At 43.8% G+C, this 22,998-nt stretch overlaps 1 protein-coding gene across 1 annotated transcript in view; it reads left to right on the plus strand.

Moving 5' to 3' along the window:
* Nucleotides 1-204: 204 nt before the first annotated feature.
* The window catches only part of AFF3 (ALF transcription elongation factor 3), a gene marked incomplete at both ends in the record, with an annotated part of 329,270 nt that continues 306,476 nt past the window's right edge, over nt 205-22,998 (plus strand). Inside the window, one exon of the mRNA XM_082337877.1 lies at nt 205-257. Within this exon, the coding sequence (XP_082194003.1) occupies nt 205-257 (53 nt within the window). The remainder of the gene's footprint in view (nt 258-22,998) is intronic.

Consider the following 22,998-nt stretch of genomic DNA (forward strand, 5'->3'; position numbering starts at 1 on the left):
GGTTTTGGGGGTTTGCTTTTTTTTTTTCCAGGGGGAAGGTGGTGGCGGGGGGGTGGGTTCGTCCCCGCCCGCGCGTGTGCGGAGAGGGGCCGGCGGCGGCGGCGGCGCCGGGGGTGCTCCGCGCCCTCGCCCTGCCCGCGGTGCAGTTAAGATGCGCCCCGGACGCCGTGTGGTTGCAGCGCGGCGGCGCTGACATCGCTCACCATGGACAGCTTCGACTTAGCTCTCCTTCAGGAGTGGGACCTGGACTCTCTGTGGTGAGTGGTGCCTCCGCCTCCCCCCGGGCGCGGGGAGCAGCAGCCGGGAGGGGGGCAGGATCTGCGGGGGGTGCTGTAACGGGGGAGTGTGCAGTAACTGAAGGGGTGTGCAATAACTGGGGGACGTGCAATAATTGGGGGGAGGGGGTTGTACAATAATTTGGGGTGGGTGTGCACTTACCTGGAGGGGTGCAATAAATTGGGGGTGCGGTAATAGTGGCCGTGCAATAAGGGGGGTGCGGTGGCTCGGGGGTGCAATAACTGGGACGGCGGGTGCGTTAGCAAGAGAGGGTGCAGTACCCAGGGAGGTGTCTCCCCTGCCACTTGCTCTTTCAGCATCGCTGGCCCGGGAGGGGCAGAGGGAAGGGTGCCCCCCTCCCCTGGCCGCCAGGGTGGGTCCGGGAGGTGAATGTAGTGTTTGGCTGCGGAGTCTCTTGCCCCCCTCCCCCCAGCCCCCCCCCAATAATCCCCTGTGCTCACCCGCCACTGGCACCCCGGGCTGCGCTCCCGGAGCTCATCCCCCATCCCTCCTGCACGCCCCTCGCACACCCCCCCACCTCGCCCCGCAACTCCCCCCCGGGCCGCCTTTATTGCCCTCCCCGACGCCCCTCTCCTCTGCGCTCTCCTGCCCCTTCCCGCTCCCCCCCCCCCCCCCCCATCGCATGCCCTTGACCTCCCCCTGCGCACCCCCGTCCCTGCCCGCCCCGGCGGCGGGTGCGGAGCTGCCAGGGAGGAGGGGAAACAATTTCTAGAAATGTCATTAGCGGCTGGAGGTGGGAAGCGCTGCCCTCCCCCCCGCCCGCACCACCCTCCCCGAGCCGCTGCCTCTGCCAAGTCCCGGAGTTTGCTGCGGGAGGCACGCCGCCCCCGGGCGGCCGCCGCTCCCCGCCGCGGCTCGGCCCGGCCCGGCCCCGGGGCGGCGGGACCCCGTCGGGGCCGGCTGGGGTCCGCGGGGATGGGGGGGGGGGGCGCGCTCCGTGGCGGTCACCGCCGGGGCCGCCCGCTGCGCGGGGAGGGACCCCCGGGGCAGCGCCGGGACCCCCGGGGCGACGCCGCCGTTGGGAGCCCGCGGTGGGACGCGGTCCCGGCGGACCCCGCGGGGGGAGGCGGGTGGGGTGCCGCGGGGCCCCGCCGCCCCCACCCGTGGGCAGGCGGTGTCCGCCTCCCCCCGCGGGGCGGGCGCCCCGTCGGGCTGGGTGCGCTCCGCCGCGGCGCGGTCAGGCGGGGCGGCGGTGGCGGGTGGCGTCCGGCCGGCTGGATCGGCGGCTTGGGGAGCCGAGGGTACTTTTGCCTGAAATCAGGTAACGGTATAGCATTTTTGGTTTTGACACGTCAGGTGATCGGTATCGGCTGTCAGCAGGGTGCGCGTTCGGCAGCGCCGGCTTATCTCTTCGGTGGCAGGTGTAACAAAATCAGCCGGGCCAGCCGGTCCCATTAGTGAGCCGCTTCTTACAAAAGACCTCAGGATGAGGAGAACAGCTTGCACTGCATAATACGGGTGCTTGTAAATGCGTACACTGATAACATCCAGGCTAATAAAACTTTTATATTGCTAGGGGAACTTTAAAGAGCACGTATAATACACAATTAGTTACTACCCCATAAAAGTTTTTAATTACAGTGTTTCTGCCTGTGACACAAGTTAAGGTTATGTCCTCATTTCAATTATAAATACCAATATTCAGTTTATATCCAAACCATAACATTTATCTCTGGCCTGATTCTAAGTTTTCAGTCCATACGCACGGTTTTACAGTCAATTTACGTGTTTTTTCTATTAAACAAGAATGGGAGAAATAATACTTTCACACATTTGAATGTTTTTCCCTTTCTCCTTGAATGAAGACAAACTTTGGGGGAATTTTCTTTTTCCAGCGACAGCGTGCTGTTCATTAGTCTGTTCTGCAAGCTGGCTGTTGGAGTTAATATTGAATTTGAAAAGCTAACAATGTAACTCTGGAAAGCTAGGGCTTTAGGCTGTGTCTGGCAATTGCTCCTTTTCATAACCTTTTTAGCATGCTTTTCGACTATTGTGGAGCCACTTTCAAATGACCGCAGTTGCCATAAAGCTCCTGTATGGGTCCAAAAAGGCATCAACCATTTTCCAGCTAACTTACCTGCTTAAAAATGTCTGTATTTGCGTTACAAGCTATCTTGGGGTTTCATAGATCTTGTTGTTTGTTTTCCTCTATAGTTGTTACAGTGTAGAAGGTAGGTTCAACAGAAGGGCTTCCAACAACACATGAAAAGCCATTGCATAGTGGCAGGCCTGCATTCGCTGCTAAACTCTCCCCCCGTGTAGGGGTTGAACCCACAAATGTCCTGCGCAGTGCCTAGCGAGGGGATCACACCGACTTTAAGCGGAGCTCATCAGGGGAGCAGGGGGTTTGCAGGTGTTTGCTGTTGCGTGTTTGCGTCCTTTTGGGGCACTAGGTTTTGCTGACTGGCTTTGGCTTGGAGTATCTGAGTTCACGGGCTGCAAGTTTATCATGAAGCAGCTGTTTTGGCAAATGGTTCGGAGCAGTCGTTTTGAAGAGCTGCATGAGCAGGATTAAATACAAACTTACTTTCACTTAGTGAAAGTTTCCAAAGTCCATCGCGAAGGCCAGCGGCGCCTCGGCGCTGCAGGGGCTGTGGCAAAGGGCCCTGGGTCGGTCTCCCATCGCAGGCAGGGCGCGCGCGTCACGCTGCCCTCCCGCCACCCTGCCTGCTCGCCGCTCGACAAGGGGCGGCTTAGGGACATTCTCGAGAAACCTGATTTGAATACTGTACTAAGCTGACCAAAACAAAGCTGGCACGTTAATTTTAAGCTCTGAAGGCTTGTCAGGATGCCTTCAAAGGAGTGCAGTTGTTGCCAGAAAGGGAAATAAAATATACCACATAGATAGGAAGTACTTCATGGCAAAGAGCAACACTTAGGAGACTTAATTTTCTCTGCAGCGAGAATGAATGTTGTCCTTTATTCTTTTGAATGTAGTCATAATGGCAATTTGCGCACTTAATTTATGACTGAAAATCCACTTTTTGCAGTATTTGGTGAACGTTTTGCTTAAAAGTGCAGTAATTAAATATTAACGTGCTGTTCTAAAGTGTTTTTTTTTTTTTTTTGTAATTTGGTATGTTCTTGGAAAATCAAAAGGGGTTTCCAGATGAACAGCAGCATGCTAATCAATTCTCATTGATTGTTACTTTTATACTATTAATGAGTTTGCTCTCCAATTAATACATGCTATGTCTTTTACTTTGCTGTAGCATAGAAAATGTAATAATATATCGTGTCATGGCTATAAGACAGTATTTAACTAGTAAACTGCAATGGGAGAATATTGTAAGCTGTTTTCTACTAAACAGTAGTTTTTCCAGGCTGTATTGATGCCAATAACACTTCTTCTTCCCAGAAAACTACTATAATTCAAATAGTGAAAGCTGAGTACAAACTCAAATAGAAATTTTAAGAAAACATACCAATCTGTGGCATAAACAAAACTCGTGCCTATTTGGTAAGTTTTTTCTGGAACATTTGGGGATGATCAGCCCAACTTGACTCAAGGTGTCGTTACCGCTGACTAACACAGTTATCCCAAACGCACGGCACTAACGACTTTGAGCCACAGCCTCATCTCCTGTTTTTCTTTCTCCACGCATTTATTTGTATGCTGTATGTGTAGTTTTACTTGTCCGGACTCAAGGGTGTGGATTCTCCAGTGCCTTATAGCTTTGTATTTGTTTACACCAGACAAAAAGAGATGGAAAGTCTCAGTTAGAGGTGGTTTATATGCCTCTTGTTCAGCAGAAAACATACTACACATGACAGAAAGCAGCAAATGAGCAGACCAAAGGACATAACTGGAGTGCCAGGACTAGTTCTGCATTACAGGCATTCATGTTGTTATTTGCCTTATTTAACAAATCTAGATGAAAATTCAGCCGGGTCCTTACCTCTATGCTTAGGTGTAGGCACAGCGATAGCCCTGGCAAAGACCCCTTAGTAAAGGCTCTCCTCACATGCGTATGTAAGATACATGCGTAGGCTGAGTTTTTTTCCTGTTCATTAAAAACAATTAGCAGATTTATTAAAGCACTTACTGTGTTGTACCAAACAAGAAAATAATTTTGAGTGTAATATGTTTGTTAGCCACAAACAAACCAGTGTTTGTTTAGGGAAAAGAAGCCAAGCATGTAACTGGTTTATTTGGTACTTATCTGATACTTCTGGATATTTTGAGTTAGCATCAGTTTTGTAGGAGTTGGATAGTCATGTAAAAAATGTATAGCTGTATAGCTTCCAAGTGGAGATCAATATCAAATGCCACAGTGTAAGGTGGCCCAGTGTGTTTTACAGACCACATATTGAATTACTCGTTCATTTGCTATCTTTGGGTCTGTTCCTGCTCCATTTGAAGTCAATGAGAGTTTTGTTTGGAAGTTGCTATTAACAAAAAGTGGCCAGACATCCAGAAGTCTTATAAATGAACCTTTTGTAGCTTCTTGATCCCAGGTTCTCTAGCTTTTAGTCACTACATTTTATATTTGTGTGAGTCAAGATTTTTTTCTCATGTTGCACAGTGTTTACTGGAGACAATTTTAGAAAGCTAATTCTACAAATGCTTCTTCAGTCAAAGTAGAATATCAAGATGTTTATTTTCAGATAACAGTAAGCAGCTGCTTTGGGGGGAGAGGGGTTGCTCCAGCCATTCTCTCAGTGAGGTTAGAGGCTGGACCAGCTTAGTCTTTTTACAGACAATACATCACAAGACCTCCCTCTCACAAAAAATTAAGTTAGTGTCTTCTTTTATCTCCCGTTTCCTTTACAACTCTACTCCCGCCTGTGTCTTGGACTTTGTCCCTTATGTGTTTCCTTGGCCTGTTTCTACCAGTGATGCTTGAAATCCTATTTGTCTCCTTCTTATTTCTATCTTTGTGGTGTTTCCCACTCCGCCTTCCACCCAGTGTCAACTCACAGTTAACCACCTTCCCCTCATTGAGATCCCATCTAAAAATTTGCTCTTTCTGTGATGATTATAAGTTGTGAGCAAACAATAACATGAGTAATAACTATAGACTGTTCCCTTCTCCCACTTTCACAGCATGGTCTCTCTTCCTGATGGCTGTTTTTTAGGCTGGAAGCCCTTTGGGTCAGGAATTACTTTTATTGTTTGAGGTTTTTTGGTTTTTTTTTTTCTTAGAGCATTGAACAAATTGTATGTGCTAAATATTATAAATAATAAGAAGAGCAAGCTTTTCATGGTCATAATACTTTATAAACACCAGCTAAATAATAACATTTTAAGAATGCGTCTGTCGTGCCATGTGAGCGCTCATTTGCTGGATGTAATGTACCACATCCTCCTCATTTGGTTTAACTCTCCACCGAGTCCAGAGGCTTTGCCAGTTTATAGCAGATGAAGATCTGGCCCACCACCTCTGATTTGCAGTACTCAGTCACTTTTCTGAAGAACAATTATTTTTGTAACCTTCTGCTTTGTTTTCGTCTGAGATACGAAATTTTGATACATCAGTAGGACAGCGAGTGTGCTTTCATCTCTCCCCGCCACCCCGAGGACTGTTTGAGCACCCACGCCCAGTTGGGTGATGCAGGAGGAGAACAGCCCTTTGGGCTTTCCTCCTAACGCTCAGACTTGTAGATTTGTGTTCCTCTGGGTATGTTTTCCAGCAGAAGTCGAGGCAGAAACTTTAGTAGGTTATTGGAGAAGGATTCGGAAGAGGGCATGAGGTACATGTGGCATTTCCAATTCTACGGGAATAATTCAAGGAAAATAGCAGGTTTCTTAAAACTAGTGGAAGAGAAATATGGGCCATTAAGCAAAAAAAAAAAAAGACACAGAAGAAATACTGGCTGTGGGAACATCTTGTCATCCATATATTAGGAATAACATCATACTCAACTCCACAATACTCTCATTAGAGAAAGCAACTGTTTAATTGCAAGGTTTTTAACCTCATATAACAAATTAATCTGTTTGGGTCATATTTATGACTAGGAAACAGCAAAGCATGGATAAAAAGAGCTCTAGCAAGTATTTGCAGCATATGTTCAGAGATACCTTAAACTCTGATTATAACTTTATTAACAATCGGAGTAATAAAGTAAAATCAATAGAAATGAAGAAAAACTGATATTACATACAGCTAGAAAGCAGGGAGGTTAAACTCTGCATGAGATGGTGTCTCATCTAACAGACTGATCAAGTTGTAACTTTGAAGTGACATCCTCACAAAATGAGATTTCAGAAAACCAGTATTTTCTAGGAAAGCCAGGTAAAATTTCTTTGTACACGGGCTGGTTAGCTGTAAGGCTAATTCCAGTGGAAAATCACAAGTTCTTTGTGAACAACTGAAAGTAGGAAAAGGGAAAGCAGTAACCAAGCTTCCTTGGTTTTGATCAAAACTATCTCTTCGTAAAGCTTGCCCTGCTGGGGAATTACCATTTCAGTGCCACTGCTGGGGGCTGGATTCACTGGCTGACCGCTCCCGGGGAGCCCGCCGGTCCCTGCTCTGGCCGAACCCACTGTGTTTGCATCATTACCAGGGGGGCTACTCCCTGGCCTTCCATCTCTTAAAATCAATGCTAAGACACTGATGATGCTTGCTGGTGCTGCCTAAGGCCCCAGGAGAGCAAAACCGGACACTCGTAGTTTAATACCCAGGTAATAATCTATATAATGAACAATTTCTGAACAATTTGTGGGTAACTATGAATTTATATTTAGGAGAAAGAGTGAATGAACTGTAGCAACAGTTAAATGAACATGATGATAATTATTAATATTCTGTGCTAAGTGTTTTCTATGTCTTTCCAAAGGTAAAAATGCATAATATAGCTACTTGTTTTCCTCTCTTACAGCTTGGTATCTCAGCCTTCCCAATACCTTAGGCAAATAAAAAGTACATGTTAGTAACTTAAGTTGACTGTGTTTTATCCTCTTAGGAAGATTTTAACCTGCATGCATGTACCAAGGACCTGGATACGGGTGTATCTTGGGAAATATGACAGTAGGAATGCAATTTAAACTTTTCCTCAGAGATCCTTTAGGTATTTTTTAAAAAATAAATTAGTTCCAGTGCAGCAGTGGTGGTCTCAGCAGTCAGGAAACACTTAAAATTATGCAGAAGGGACCAGAAATCTTTGCTAAGAAGCTTTTTGTTGCTATGTTTTGTTTCTCAATAAAGATGATCCACAACTGTAAGTACTTAAAACTAAAAACAAGAGGGTTGTATCTGACAAAGCTGCACAACATCTTAATGTAACCCAGTCTTTCCATGTGGTTGTTTTCACATGTTTCAGACCAAAGAAAGAGTCCTTTGTGGTGCAGCCTGGTTTGACTGAATGGCAGGAGTGGACAAATAGAGGATGAAGGTGGTATCTTCTTACACTATGTTTTGATTGCTTTGAGCTGTGATCACTTCTTATTGCATGTATCACTTTTGAAATCCATTAGGGTAAAAATGGTGGCCTTCCTAGTCCATGCATTGCCATGGTGGTGCAGTCTAGGTGCCAGGGTATTGTAATGACCTATAGTGGTATGAAAAATGCAAATACGATAGACAGACGGATCGGGAGGAAAAAGCATTGGTGAAGTATGCATTTGCAGGGCTCAGATTCAGAAGTCATCCCAGCAGTGGTCTCTCCTACCATCAGTCTCCCTGTTTCTGTCCTTGGTCACTTCTTTGCTTTGGTCACTGTGAAGGTTTTGGAGAGCCTACTCTGATGGACGGGTGTTGGCAGATATCCTAAACCTCCTCTGTGGGGGTTTAGCTTTTGTTCTGATGTTGCTAAGTGGTGTCTACCTCCTAGCGATGCACCAAGAGACAGTTGATTCTTTCTGTCATTGACCGCTTCTGATTGACCAGGAGGGTTCATCTCTCAGCTCTGTCAATTTTAGGAGGGAATGATGTAATTTTAATGTTTTTGTGCTCCTTTGTCTTAGAACAGCAAGTGTAGTAGATGGTTGAACCTCAGTCCAGAAAAAATGAACAGTTTGTTGACAGAGATACTCTGGAGAAGATAATTATATTGATATGCATCCAACAGAAGACACTTTTTTACCTTTTTTTGTTTCTGAAGTAGTCAGGGAGGGAACCTGCCATGTCATCAACTGTTTTTAAAGGACAAAGTAACAATAAAAGCTAAGTGTGCATTTCTTCATTTGTGTTTGGCAAGGAGAGTGTAACATTTTCTGCAGGATGATGACCTTGAGTTAACTAAATGTCACCAGTTTAAAGAGTAAATTAATGTTACAATGTGCTTTGTTTGTGGTTAGGCCTGAAGACTGTCAGGAATTTCTTAGTACAAAAGGTGATTGTGTGCTAGTCCATTTACTCATGCTCCGTGCAAGAAAACCACCGTGATCCCAACTGATATGAATTAGTATCGCCATATTGCCTTGCGTGCTTGGGTATACCCACATGCTTGCAGCTAGCTTGTGGATCTCTACCCCTTTCACTGTGTAGATGGGTCCAAAAGGGCCATGGGACCGTACATTTCTCCTAGGTCATTGAGTCAGACTGCTGCTCTCTCAAGATAAATGAATTTTTTTCTAAGAAGGAATGAATACCTTCAAAACCCAGTCATGCTCTATCATAAATGTGGCAAGGGTTTTGGGTTTGAGTTTTTTGTCACTGCCACTGACAATGAAAATCTGTTCCAAAACCATAGCATTGGTAGGAAAAATATTTCCAATATATGCAGCTTAACGTATCCATGGTCATTTAGAAAGGTCGATTCTGCAACATCTGAGGTAAAATGATGTTGAGATAACCCCAATAAAGGAAAGCATAGATAAATGCTTTTGCTTTGGGACCTGCATTGGCTTTTGTAGATCCCAGCAAAGTATCTCTTTACGATGCTCTTCAAGGCTTTGCATTGCACAAGAACTTACTGGCTTGGGTGCATGGCTGCGCAAACATGATTACATACGATGTGGTAAAAATGCAACCTTTTTTTTTTGTTGTTGTTGTTCTTAGAAGTATATAAGTAGCAATATCTTGAACTAATTACAGCTGATGTAAAGCACATTTAAGGAAACCCATTAGCAGAGAATTAGAACTAGAGCAGATTAGCTATTCTTTAATGGCCTTGACTGTAGATCTTTTGATGCCTTCATAGCTTTTCTAACAGTCATTGCTCATCTGTCTTGACTAAATGACTGAGAACCTTCTTTCAAGTCACAGTCTGGTTGTAATGTGAAAAAAATCGCTGTTTTCAGCTGAAAAAATGATTATCTGGAAAGGTAAACTCTACTGAGTTCTGTACTGTATTTGTTGTTGAGATGTAAAGCATTATTTTATTACTCAATGTGACTGTGTAATAGAAAGAGCAATCTCTAATATGCTTCCTTGAAGCTATTAATTATTTACTTTCTTGCAATACAGATCATAGACAATTCTACACGACTTCCCTTCTTACAGACTTTCTTGTCTCTCTCTTTATTTTTGTATGCTTTGCAAATGCCTGTAAATTCATTTTCACCGAAAGGGGAAATAAGTAATTTAGACTATTGCAGCTGTTTCATAATTAATTAATTTCAATTTAAAACAATCAAGTAGTGCCCGTCCATTGTTCTGTGTGCTTTTCTGAGGCATTAAGATTCACAATATCAAAATAAGTTCCAGATGGAAGAGCATACTTTATAACCAGAGAAAAAATTCTGGTTTTGTCAAAAACCTGTGGAGTCCTGCCTTGATCAAAACAGAAAGTATTACGCTTAAGCACATTTTTCAAGTTTTGAGCAATTAGTTTAAGAATGACTTAAAAGTGCCAATTTGAAATGATATATTGGACATTAACTTATAAATAGAACTGTAGAGTGAGAGAAACAGTGATGCAGGACTATTTATTCATTTGTTTCCTCAAATTCTCCTGGCATCTGTTAAAATGTAACAAGGCTTAGCACATTTTCCCATTTTGGCACTCTGTTTTCTATGATAAAGAGAAATATTTGCAATGATAAATCATCCCTTTGCTAATAATCAATAAATAACACATTCTTCTGAGAAAAAAATTATGGTAAAATGAAATGAAAAATATTGAACAGAAGGAAAGATGATCAAAATGGTACACTGAGAAATTCTGTATGTTCCTATACTTTAATAAATATTAGGGTTTGCAGAAGAACTTTTAACGTGGCAGTTTGCAAGAAGAATAAAAGGTCTTTTTTGAACACGAAAGACACTTATGTAAGAGGTTTATATTATGTAAATGTTACTGTTATTGGCGATAGCCCATTATAAAGGAACACTTTATATTCAGAAAAGCGTTTGCAAATAATGGGATAGATGCAGCAGTCTCTAGTCCTGACTTGGACAACTTTCTCTTTGAAGTCAATGGAAGTTTTGCCTGAATAAAGGTGTAAGGAATTAGCCCATTCATTATTATCCGAATTACATCAAGAGCTGACTGCTAAACAATAAAATCATGATTCATAACATAACGGCTTCACTTAATTCTTTTGTAGTCTTAATATATCTCATTATATGGTACTTCTGTTCTTTCCTCTCTGTGCAGTATTCAAATTAATAACAACCACCTTTACATAACTGATGGTTAGACATGTTTTGCTGCCTTAGCAAGATCAAAGGATTTTATATACCCTTTTTGGATAGATACCAAGAATAGGGTGATCAATCTCTTCTGTAACCATTAAGCACAGTGTAAATATCTCAGGGTACCCAATTAGACACAAGTGGTTTGCCAGATGCTGAGAGCATCACCAGTTGTCAAGAGCTTCCCCAGTCTGTGGGACAGTCCAGAATTTATTAGGGATTAGTGGTGGTCCGAGTTGTCGCTCCACTGATTTGTGCTCATTCAGCTGTGCCCTGCTGTAAGCAGCCTGCATGATATGTGGAGATAAGGTTCAAGGGACGGATACTTCACTTCCCCCCAGGCGCCTTTGGGTGGGAAGGAGGCAGGGATGGACACTGGTACTCCAGTTCCTCTCCTGTGACCAGAGAAGAATGGGGGCTATAGTAAGTGAGACAGCAAAATTAGAACGGCATAAGAGGAGACTGAAGAGAACAGCCCAAGAAACGGGACCCCCAAAAGGCTTTAATACGAAGCTGGAGTTAACCCCTCACCAGGAAGCCATCTGCAGCCTTCAGGCTTTAAGAATTCTTTTTATCTAGAGATGTAATTGAAACAAGATGTGTAACAGCTGCAAGATGTCAGGTTTGTCAAAGTAACTAGAAAAATGAGTTCTGTGACACACTTGCACACAGCAAAGTAACCTGTAGCTAAAAAAAAAAAAAGGAATGAATTATCCTATGGGTTAAAAAGAGGAGGGAAAATAATCAAATAATGAAAGTTGCAATTAATTCTGGAGTGTGGATCATTTGAAATTAAACTACAATGAAGGTTTCCCAGAAGAGGAAACGTCCTAACTCTTTACCCCAATAGAAACAATAGTGAAACTCCTCATGTTCCCATCATAACCGTATTTCATTGATGGACTGGAATGGCTAGTGCTCTGCACTGACTCCAGGAGAGGGTGGCAGCTATGTTATTTTACCCTTCTACCTGTTGCTGTTGTTATTCACGTGCATTACCATTGGACTTTGCATCTGAAGGCAGGGTCCCAGATTTGCTGCACTAGGTGCTGTTCAGACACAGGACAAAGAGCCAGTCATGGGACCAAAAACTTTGCAGACAAAGTGAAAGACAAGAAAATTATGGATGTAGGCAAAACTGTTCAGAAAGAAAAGACAGAGTATTTTAATCATCCAAATAAACAGTGGTGGCAGCAAACCGCCAGCCTGACAGTGCTGCCAAATGCCTGAGTGTGAGCATGATGGGAAAAATCAGAACTTTCTTTTCAAGAACCTCAAAAAGAACAATGAAGCGATTTTGTGCATGTTTATGAGGACTCCTCCCAAGCATGAGTGACAGCACGGAGGTACCCTGAAGGTGTTAGTTGGAAACTTGGAGACTGAATTGTCCTAATGGGTCAAGAGAAGACTGGAGTCAGCCTTTTTTGTAATAACTTTTGGTAATGACTTTTCATAATGATGGGGATAGGCCACAAAGGGCCTTTAGGGTGAGGAAAGTGGGAACCATGAAGAGCTGTAAAGAAAAGGGGCTCGTAGTCAAAGCATCCTGCCTGGGAAATGCTGTTTGCTCAGCTGGAGCTGGTTCTCACCTATGAAGTCTAATTGTGCAAACTGAGGCATGTGTAGCAGCAGAAAAATGCCCTTGCCCAAAGATCTCAGTAGATGGGTAAGCTAAGACTCAGTCAGTAATGCATTGTAGTTTAGAGCTACCATAATCGCAACGTGTTAAAGTTCTGCAGGTTCCCTGGTGTAGGACAGTGTATCTCAGTGCCAGGGAGTTATTCATGGGAGGGCTGGAGCCTGAGATCATACGAGATGAGTGCACTTGAGCAATCTCCACGACCTGACACAAAGAAATGCCGCCTCCATGCGCACGATACTGGAACCTGCCAAATTACCTAAAGCAACTGCTGCAGAGTCAGGTTGAAGGTAACAGGTTCAGCTGCAGGAACAGCAGGGAAGCCAGGCACTTGTGTGGTGGAGGCACAAGACATTGTTCTGGGGGCCGAAAGCCATGGGCTGGGTGAATGAAGCAAACCCTCTGCTCTGGGTAGGATCAGGAGGGATGGTACCTGAAGAAGTGTCTCAGGGGTGTGGGAGCGCTCCCTGGGGCTGTACCCAGAGATGCGGGTAACCTTTCTCTTGCCTGGGAGCCCTTTCACAATGAGAGAGGAGAGAGACTTCTCAGGGCTCAGCGTACTGAAAGGCTGATAAGTACTGGGGAGTCTTCAAGGCACTCCAGCACCTCATCAGAATACGTGTGGCACCAATGGGAACTAATTAAATATACCTACTGCAGTACTACTATGGAGTACTACTCCAGTACGGCTGTTTCGGATCAGAGCGAGTCTTGGAGCCCACACCTGGATGCCAGTGAAATATACCCTAATTCCCACTTTCAGAAATAACTTGGAAACATACCTCTCATTGAAAGCCTTAAAGAAAATGGAATTCTGATTTTTTGAACAAATACGTAACTCAAGTGTTTTCCTTTCCTCAACTCATATTCACATGCAAAACCAGCTAATAAAATTTCAGTGGTGCTTATACTGTAATTTGGTTGGTGTAAGAAAAGTCATCTGTTAAAGCTGAAGTCATCATAACTCATTAGGTGCTAATGTATCTGCTGTGTGCTAGAGAAACAGCCTAGCTCTATTGAAATGCTTCTAGTTCACCCTTATCCACTCACAGTTCCCTCTTGAGGACTGAAAAGCACAAACAAGTTTTCTCACAATACACTCTTAAGAGTATGCTAAAGTAGCTGCGTTTACTTTATCCCAGAAGTCTGTCTCTGCCTGCAGACAAGTACAGAACCAAAGTGAATCCAGAAGTTTGAGTATGGTTCCCATATTTCCTCCTAGGAAGTCTCAGGAGAAAAGGTGATTGTGTGCACTCGCAGATGTCCCATGTACGTGCAGTAAATCCAACATGTTCTGAACATGCTGCTGGCCTTGCTGCACCTGGTAATAAACCATGGCAATAAATCAGGTGATCTGCACATGCATAATAAATCTGATGCACCTGAATGCAGGCGTACAGGATGGACATGCTGTGCACAAACTGGCCAGTTTCCAGGTCTTCTGGCTGTCAGGCTTCCACCGTGACTGGCTTGCCTGGGAGTCCTGGCAAAACTGCTGACTTCCTCTTTTCGTGTCAGCATGTCCAGAGCATGTCGAGGGGGAGTGGGATGTACGGGAGACTAAAGCTTGAACATTATTTTTCAGTGTGCCCATACTTATTCAAGCCAGGATACTACCCTGAAAACATGAACAACGCCACACCCATAGAGATGCTCTTTATGTCAACTTAGGCATTTTTTGCAAATTACACCTCAAATCCTTACAAGTTTAAATCTACTCTCCAATTTCTTTGCAGGAAGGTTTTGTGTGTGTGAGGTGAATGCTCTTGTCACTTCAGCGCACCAGCATCCTGAGTAGCCTCTCAGTTTGCACCAAAACATTTACTTTTGTTGGAGACCTTTAGTTTAAGAGCTGTGAATGCACAAGGACCTTCCTGAAGGTGATGGAAGTCAGGGTGTCTCAGCTGGGGAGAGATCGGGGCCTGATAGTCCCACGCTGTGCTTGTGTATTCGCCTCCCACATCTGAGGATGTTCAAAAGTGGTGAACTTCAGGCCACAGTGGAGATACTAAAATGGGCCAAGGGTTGCTCTCTGCCCCGTAGGCCAACTGGCTTGGCACAAAGGATCTCCATGTGGTGGAAAACAGGGTGGCCACATGCAAGTTGCCTATTGGAAATGCTTCCTTGCCACTTGGCTATTGGAAACGCTGTGTAGGCACAAGGGTTTGGGTTTTTTTTTGGTCTGAGTGGGAGCAGGAACAAACCCTTTTAAGAAACGGCAGCAGACAATTGCAACACTGACCAGATCAGTGCTTCCTTTAGCCCCACCTCTACATTCGTTTGAGAGGAAAAGGACCTCAGCCCTGTAAGACTGGGTGACTGATTTTATAAAAATGAAAACATTTCCCTCTCTACTTTCTCTGGCAAATGAGCCTTCTTTACCATCATGATATGGGATGCATAGAAATGAAGCTGGGGACTTTACTGGATTGTAAATCACTGCACTTGTGTTTAAATAAGGAGTATATTCAGAGCAAAGATGCCAGCATGATTTCAATAAACCAAAAAGTGTTTGAGATATTACTAGACCCTATCGAACTATAGTTGCGCATCTCCCTAGGACTTTTTCACAGTGGTTTTCTGTGCCAATTCAGGACACTGCCTTTAAGCTAATTAGCAATTCTGAGCAAAGTTGGAGGGAATTCATGTTTTTCTTCGGCTGGGCGACATGCTTATCAAGTCAGCTACCTCCAGTCTGATACAGCAGGCTGCCAACAGACTTGTCACAATTTATGAAGAGGGTTTGCGGTGGAGATGGAAAGTATAATGAAAACCACATCCACCAATTAAACACCTACATTTCCTTTTAGAGTCCAAACAATGGACGGCTTTCCTTTTGCAAAAGAGATTTCTCAAATCAAAGCAACTCATAGAAGAAATATAAATTAGGAAGGAAGCTTTGAGTAGATCTTTAATGAGTCTCTGGCACAATGACATAGTGAGGCATGACACATTCATGAATATGATCTACTTGCAAAGATTCAGCTCTCCGCAGTCAAGCAAAAGTAATGCAACCAAATATGGGACATGTTCGGGTCAAGCCTTTAGTGCATGTGATATCAGTCTTTTCCTGATAGGTGAAGAGTACACCTGATGCTTTTCTTAGTGTGTGATACATGGTTTTAACACCAGAAAATTAGCATCAGTCATATTTTTACTCGAGTGAACAGAAAATGACCTTCTCTTAATAATGGCAAGACATAGAAAAGGATCTTTGAAAATGACTGTGGACTTGTTAAGCAGAAATCAGAGGATGAGGTAGAGCCTGGGTATAACACATTCGGCAGTATTGCAGTCAGAAAGGTAGCAACAGGAGCTTGGGGAGCTATTTCCTCTGAAGAAAATTGCTAGTATCAAAACATTTCATTCCAAGGACACAGAACAGAACAGACACTTCAGAGAAAGGGTGTCAAAATTAATTTTACATAATTTTACTGACAATACTCAATTACCATGCAGTTGATATGGGCCAGATGCATTGAAAGACATTACAAAAATACACTGGGTGACAATAAAAACAAATGATATTATTATTATTAACACTGGGGCTGTATTTACCTCAAGTGACGCTCTGTGATATTTGGCACCAGTTGCATGGAGCGTCTCGTCGGTAGGGCTACAAGCAGTTCAGCTGTGTTCCTAGGGAACAACATGTGTGTTCATCAGCTTTGTCCCATGTTTTCTTCAGGAGGCAAGACTAACTATTTGGGGCCCAGCATCACGTGAGTACAGCTATGCTTATCCTCGACCAAAGCCTATAGGGCTGCATGGTGCTATACGTGAAGCCCTGCTTCAATCTTTGTTAGCTTGGGGATCTCTGCCCCGCTGTGCTGTGTACACATGCCCAAAGCTTCACGAAGGATGTGGGCCAGATGAACCTTTTTTTGTGGGCACAGGCACCTGACAGGCTTAAAAGGGGAGAGGTGGAAACAGACTTACCTGTGAGACTATGTTTTCTAAGCATGACAGAAAATCAGTAGATTGCTCATTGTACAGTACTTCATACAGTGATGCATCTAAACCTGAAGTCTGTAATCTAAGGTGTGTGATTACTGAGAAAGTCAGTCAGTTAAGACAAGAGATATAGTTTTATTGCTTATGGGGAGTGCAGACTAAGGGAGCACAGAAGAATCTTAGGTCTCCAATGTAAAGAAAAAGCAAGCAGCTCTGGAAGGTCAAAGTACAGCAAGTAATCCACAAAGGAGGCTTGTTAGCAGGCTGGAGACATACCTAGGTTGGAAGCTGAATGCGATACTAAAGTACTAGCTGCCTCTCTATCTGTACCACTAAAAATCACTTTCATTATATTTGTCGTTTAATATGCCTGATGATTGCCACATCAGCCAGAAATTCCTCTGAGTTACTGGGAGACTGGATTTTGATTTTGTTCGTTGAACCAGGCAGTGCAAGTTTATGCCAGGAGATTAATTTAGCTGGTTGTGTGCCACCAAAACAGATACTTAACTTCAGTCTTTACAGCTCTTAAGCAAGGTGCAACATCGTGGTTTATGTGCTCAGTTTAGGCAGAATTAACATAGCAAAACCCACAATCCAGAAACCTCACACAACCCAACTAGGCACACAAGATGTCCTTGTTTTCTGGCAGAAGCACACTTAGACATTATCCCCAGGTTTGCTAGTGCACATGCCTAGAGGCAATTTGGGGATTAGCAGACTCGTTAGCCCAGTACATAAGGGCCTGGAGAAGTCCAAGGTATGCTGTGGCCACACGCTGCCTGTACTCCTTGGATGTCACATACTATACAGCTTTGGGATGGCGGCACTCAGGGAGTTGAGGGCTGAAACTCAGGACTCCCCCTTTTCCAGCTGAGTGTTTCAGCCACTTTCCTCCTGGTTCCATGACCCCTCCATTCCCAGATCCATACTGGGGTCAAGCTCCAGGAACAGTGGTGAAGGGCTTGTTACCCAGAAAAGCCTTTGGCCTAGTAAGTAGTGCGTGTTCCTTGAGACTGAATCTATCGATGCGAATCCCATGCTGGGGATATGCTTGGATCTGGGCTTTCCACTGTCTTATGCTGGTGTTTTAACCACTAGGATGTTATCAAAACAGTGTGCTTGGCTGTGTGCTTTGGTTTTCTTTTCAAAGGTGTGCCCCTATTGTCTGACCTAAATGCCCAAGAGGACACATGGATGGGACTCAGGCTATGAATCCTGCTTTCATGGTGGAGTCTAATCACAGCAAAACCCTATGGGTTCTCTTTGCCATTTTGCCTTGGCAGACATAGGGTTTGGCTCCCAGCGTAACCTCTGGGTACTGAGAAGCTGGTTGTTGGGTGCCGGCTTCTCCCCATCCTCAGTACAGGGAACTTTGGCACCCAATGCAGCACTGTGAGATCCATTTCAAGAGCTGGGTGCCTAACTTTGCACCCAGCTGTGCAGCTCATCCCTGTACCCAAGTCTTCTGGAAGAATGTCATTACATTTATTAAGTTTAATGTTATCCCACCAGATTAACTGAAGCCAGCTGCTTCTCTCTAGTGACGACTGGTAAACGTTATTTCAGAGGAGTCAGGAACATTTGTCCTATCTTTTAGTTTTTCAGAGAAAGCATGTTGCGTGGAAAATACACCCAGTTTTGTTGTTAATGCCAAGATGGTCTAAAAAGACAGAAGATAATTCTCATCTAATCTAATCTATTTAGAGTATTTCTGGAGAGCCCATTAGTGGTGTCTGAGTGACAAATGAAGGTCTGGATTGCACCTGCCAGGTATGTGCCTGGGGAAAAGGCATGTGCAACGCATAAGGGTAAAGGCATGCGTGTCCTCATGCTCTCATACAGGAACTATCCTCTATTCAGTATTTTCTGGTGAGACGTATAATAATTCCCAGTAGACACCAGGTCAGATTTCTAAAGGAATATCAGTAACTATGGGCTTGCCTATATGTGAGCAAGCAAAATACACGAGGATGTAAACTGAGTAGCCTGCTGTACAGTCTGCAGGGTGCTGGCATTGGTATGTGGAAAATTACACACATATGTGCAGTTATTTAACTGAATGTGCTTATATACATTTAAAATATAGCTAATGTAATGCCCGTACCAAATTATAGGCATTTCTTGTAAGAATGTGAAGTGCTGCTATGTGGTAGAGCAGTCAAAATTAGTGGCTTCTATCCAAATTTTGAAGATAGCCTTTATCTGTAATTGGCAACTTCCGTCATACTCCTCAACCTGGTGCAGACATGAGCATGATGCACAGATTTCAGCGTTAGCAGTAGCAGATGATTTCCTTCCAGAAAGAAGACAGGGACAAATAAGCGTCCTGTTCTGTTCCTGTCAGCAAGAACATCTCTATCTGTTCCTGTGGCAGTCGCTCGTTCCTCAGGGCCACTCACACCAAACAACACTGAGCAGACAGTATGAGATTTCACACCTAAGGCTTCATCTGTTCCTCTGCAACCACCTCTGGCCTGTCACAGCGAAGTCTCTGGCTGGTCCAGCTTTCTGCTCCCTCTATCAATCTTTTACATAAGCTCCATTGACCACGAAGGGCTAGGACCAAGTCTAGGACTAGGTTGTGCCGATCAGGTGTGGCCATAGGGGAAAAGGAGGATGCGGTGTACAGGATTCCCTGTGTATGACAGAAAGTGGGAATGTGATAGTGGGAAATGAGGGTTGCTTAAGGCCAGGCCACCACATAACTGCCTCAGAGAGGCTGGCAACCTGCCCTCCTTAAGGGACATGCTGACAGCTCCTCACAGCAAGTGAGCTCAGCTCCTCTCCTGCTGCCCCTGACCACGCAGGAACGGCACAATTACAGAAAGGGGCTTATTCAGGGGAAGGAGAAAGAAAAAAGGCTCCCCACGCCCTTCAGGATGCTGGCAAGCATCACTCGTCTGACAACCAGAGAAAACGGGGAGTGAAGGGGGCTTCAGATGTTACACCTCATCTCTATTCTCCTCAGGCTCAAGAGGGGGAGGAGAGGATGGCTGCCTGCAGAAGGTTAGTCGTCCCTCATGTCCCTCAGCTATTTGGCCCCGGCAAAAATGAGAGTTTCACGAGGGTGTCTGGAACTCAGTGGAGAATCTCGCCCGTTGCTGCTGTGCTGCGGTGTGTCCCTTGCCTCTCACCCCTAATATTCGGTATTTTCTCATCAGTGAGAAGCAGGTAGGGAGCTGGGGCAGCGGCAGAGCTTCCTCCTGGAGCTTTGTGCTGTCAGAGGGCTTCTTAGTGCAGCAATCTTTTTTTGCTGGTTGTGTCTGGTCTCTCTGAGTACAAAGCAAAATAGGGAATCTGGCTGTTAGCATGTATCCTCCCTAGACCCCAGCCTGCATTCACGGACGCCGGTTATTTCTGGAACCGGCTACAGTGCAACATGTATACATTAGCAAAATCAAGTCCTTATGCTGTTCAGGAAAATTTGGCTCTGAACTATATAGCTAAAAAAGCTATGTGTCTGAGCTACTTAGAATACTGCACAGTTTTTGCCAGCTGAATAAAACCAATAGCATTTCTATGAACAGAAAGCTTTTGACAACAGTCTTTGAATTATGAGTGGCAAGAACCATTCTCTTCATTTTTAACTTCTAACCCATGATGTATAACGTAGCCCTCATTTGAGGATAAGAGGTTAGTATCTTATTGACTTGGCTTTAAATTGCATTTCATTGTATTAAAGAGTATCTGTCATTTTTTTTCCTGTGGAACGAGATACACTGTAATGTATGAAATATTTGACTTTCACGTAGCTGTAAGGCTAGACTTTGGAAAACATTCAGCTACAAAGCTAAGATGGTATTTAGTGAAAACATCCCAGAAATTATGATTTTACAATTACCTTATTGGTAGGTTGATTTTAATGTAGTTTTGCTGATAGCTACCTTTGTACTTAAGGATTGTAAATTAATTAGACATACTGCTTCATCTACTCAGGAGGCAGGAGAAGAGCTGAGCTAATAGCTATGGGAGTGCTGTACCAATTTGAGACTGAGGCTAAAATGACATGATAGAGGGAGAGGTTAGTCCTCTCCCAAGGTTGTCACTCCTGGTCACATTTTAATGTGAATTTATTGGACTGAAAGAGGTTAAAGAGGTAATTCTGCACAAGAACAGAGAAATTTCTAACGTAAAATGGAACTCATCAATAGTCCTGGTGTCTATGGGGAGTTGTCAGATTCCATAATATTAACCATGTAATTAACAGGATATATAAAATGATGTGCTTTCAAATAATTTATATTTCAGATGCCTTTCGATGTGCTAATAATACCTGTCTTTTTTTTCATCCAGTCTCTTGGAATTGCTGCATTCCTTTTTTTTCCCCCTGTCTGTATAAAACCCCTTCACATTTATCAGAGAGTTCTAACTAGTGCTCGTTCCCAAGGGTGACTTAATGGACAAAGTATGGATAAATCCACATGACAAATCCACTTTACAATATGGCACAGCTGGCATTCTCTGCTGAAGTTCAGCTCACAAATAAACTTGTAGGGAAACTGCATTGATGCAGAGTGCAGGTCAGTGCATATTGCTTCCTTGTGTCCTGGAAATGACCTCTCATAGGGGTGGTGGTGAGGCACAAACTTCTGCATCTCCCTTTCAGACGAGTCGAGGTGCGAGGGGTCATTTGCAGAGTACATTGCCAGAGAGTATGCGCTTATTGTTAGCATTTTTGTTGCTCTTCAAAACCTCATTTTTCCGTCTTTAGTGATTGGGCTTTGAATACTTATAGGGTCTAACTGACAATTGTTAGAACTCAGTTTTATTACTTTTTTTCTTTTTTTAAATATCAGTCGTCTAGGTAGGGAAAAAAAACTGCCCTGAGCAGCGGAATTACCAAAACTAGACGATAGTTTTGTGTCTTGTAACCCAGCAGCCCCACTGCATAAACTCTTTGCCAGTGATCGCATCTCCCTCACACTCCTCTTTCTTGACTGGGGAGAAAACACCAGTGGCTGGGGTGGTTTCAGAGCTGTGCCTAAACTGAACGGTACTTGTGTGCTGATGGACAGCTGGCTACCATCAGCTGGTGTGGATAAAGGACCGGGTCATTAGCACTGCGTAAACAGCTGCTGATTTTCAGTAGGACTTTTTTGAAACCTCTGTCAGATTTGGTTGAAATTGATTAGCAGGTTCAAAGTAACAGCCGGGGAAGAGGGAGTAGATGATGGGAAGACACCACGGTCTGACACTTTGCTTCCCTAGGAAGCCCTGCTGATGGTGCAATACGTATTAATCTGTGCAATAGACCTGCATTAAAAAGAAATTAATAAAAATTGTTTCTTGTTTCAAAACTGTATTTACTTGGTAGATGGAAAAAAAGTGCAGGTTGAGCATCTGGCGCGGAGCCCAAAACACATACTTGCAGGAAATTTCCTGCTGGACTAAACGAGATCTTTCAGGAAAGGTGGTGGGGGAGGTAGCTGCAGTCTGTGAAGGGCAGACACCCTGCCTGTGCTTGATCCGGTGCAGCATCTCCCACCAGAAGAATCCTGACCTCTGGTATTTACAGCTAAAATGATATAAAACTACAAAAAGATGAAGGGGAAAGGAGGGTGAAGCCCGGACCTCAATCTGAGACAGGTCCACTTTCCCAATGCATATTCAACAGCATGGCAAGGGCCAAGCCAAAATCTCTACCCACAAACATCGCATGCCTGAATGTAACATACTGGATTTATAAGCTGATTTGGCCACTGGATATTCTAATGATTACGTTTCGCTGTGATTGAAGAGGAAGATGCCTGGCCTAGTTGCAGGACGCTGGCCTAAATGTAGACCCATGTAGGAACGAGTATCTGCTTAGTGGTATCTGAAGTGTTTCAAGCCAGTTTGCCCTGCTATATATAAGTAGCATATGGAAGAAAAAACTGTTTTCATGCTCACTTACCATAGTAGAAACATTTTCCTCTTATTTCCTTAATACTTATAACTGATATACGTAATGACATTTTAGACATATTCTAATAACTGAGTGTATTTCTATCAAACATTGTCGAAGAGCAATATTCTATAGTAACATTTACAGCTTATCAGAAATTGCAGCATTTTCTCCTCCTATGTCCTGGCCATACTATTGTGAAAATTCACTTATACAACCACTTACAGCAACTGAACAATAAAACATTTCCAGTCACCCTACAAGTTCATTTTATAATAGTTTAAAACTGCCCGTTAAAACCAATAACTTTGGTGCTGGAAACCAGTACAGCAGTTATAAAGTCCTGGCATATAACTTCTCATGGAAGGCAGTGGTTTTATCACAGCCATGAACACGCAAGTGACCCGGGGCATAAAATTACTGCTCAAAAAAAGAATGATCTATCTCCAGAAAATGCTCAGATATCTACTTATAACAATTACAACAATGATGATTTCACATCTGTTAGGCAGACAGTTTTAATCTGTAAAAGGTTAAGTATTTGACAGTTACTTGTTCTTACATACAGATTAGCTGCTTGAAGGTTTAACCTTTAGATGTACTTAAGCAACTACTCTTTAAAATTTATTGTGTAAAACCACCCAAATAAAAATGGTCTCATCACTTGTAGCTAAAGAACCCAGAAGGTCCAGGGTATT

The sequence above is a fragment of the Platalea leucorodia genome (genome assembly GCF_965183815.1).
Source record: "Platalea leucorodia genome assembly, chromosome: 2".
In the NCBI taxonomy this organism is placed as follows: domain Eukaryota; kingdom Metazoa; phylum Chordata; class Aves; order Pelecaniformes; family Threskiornithidae; genus Platalea; species Platalea leucorodia.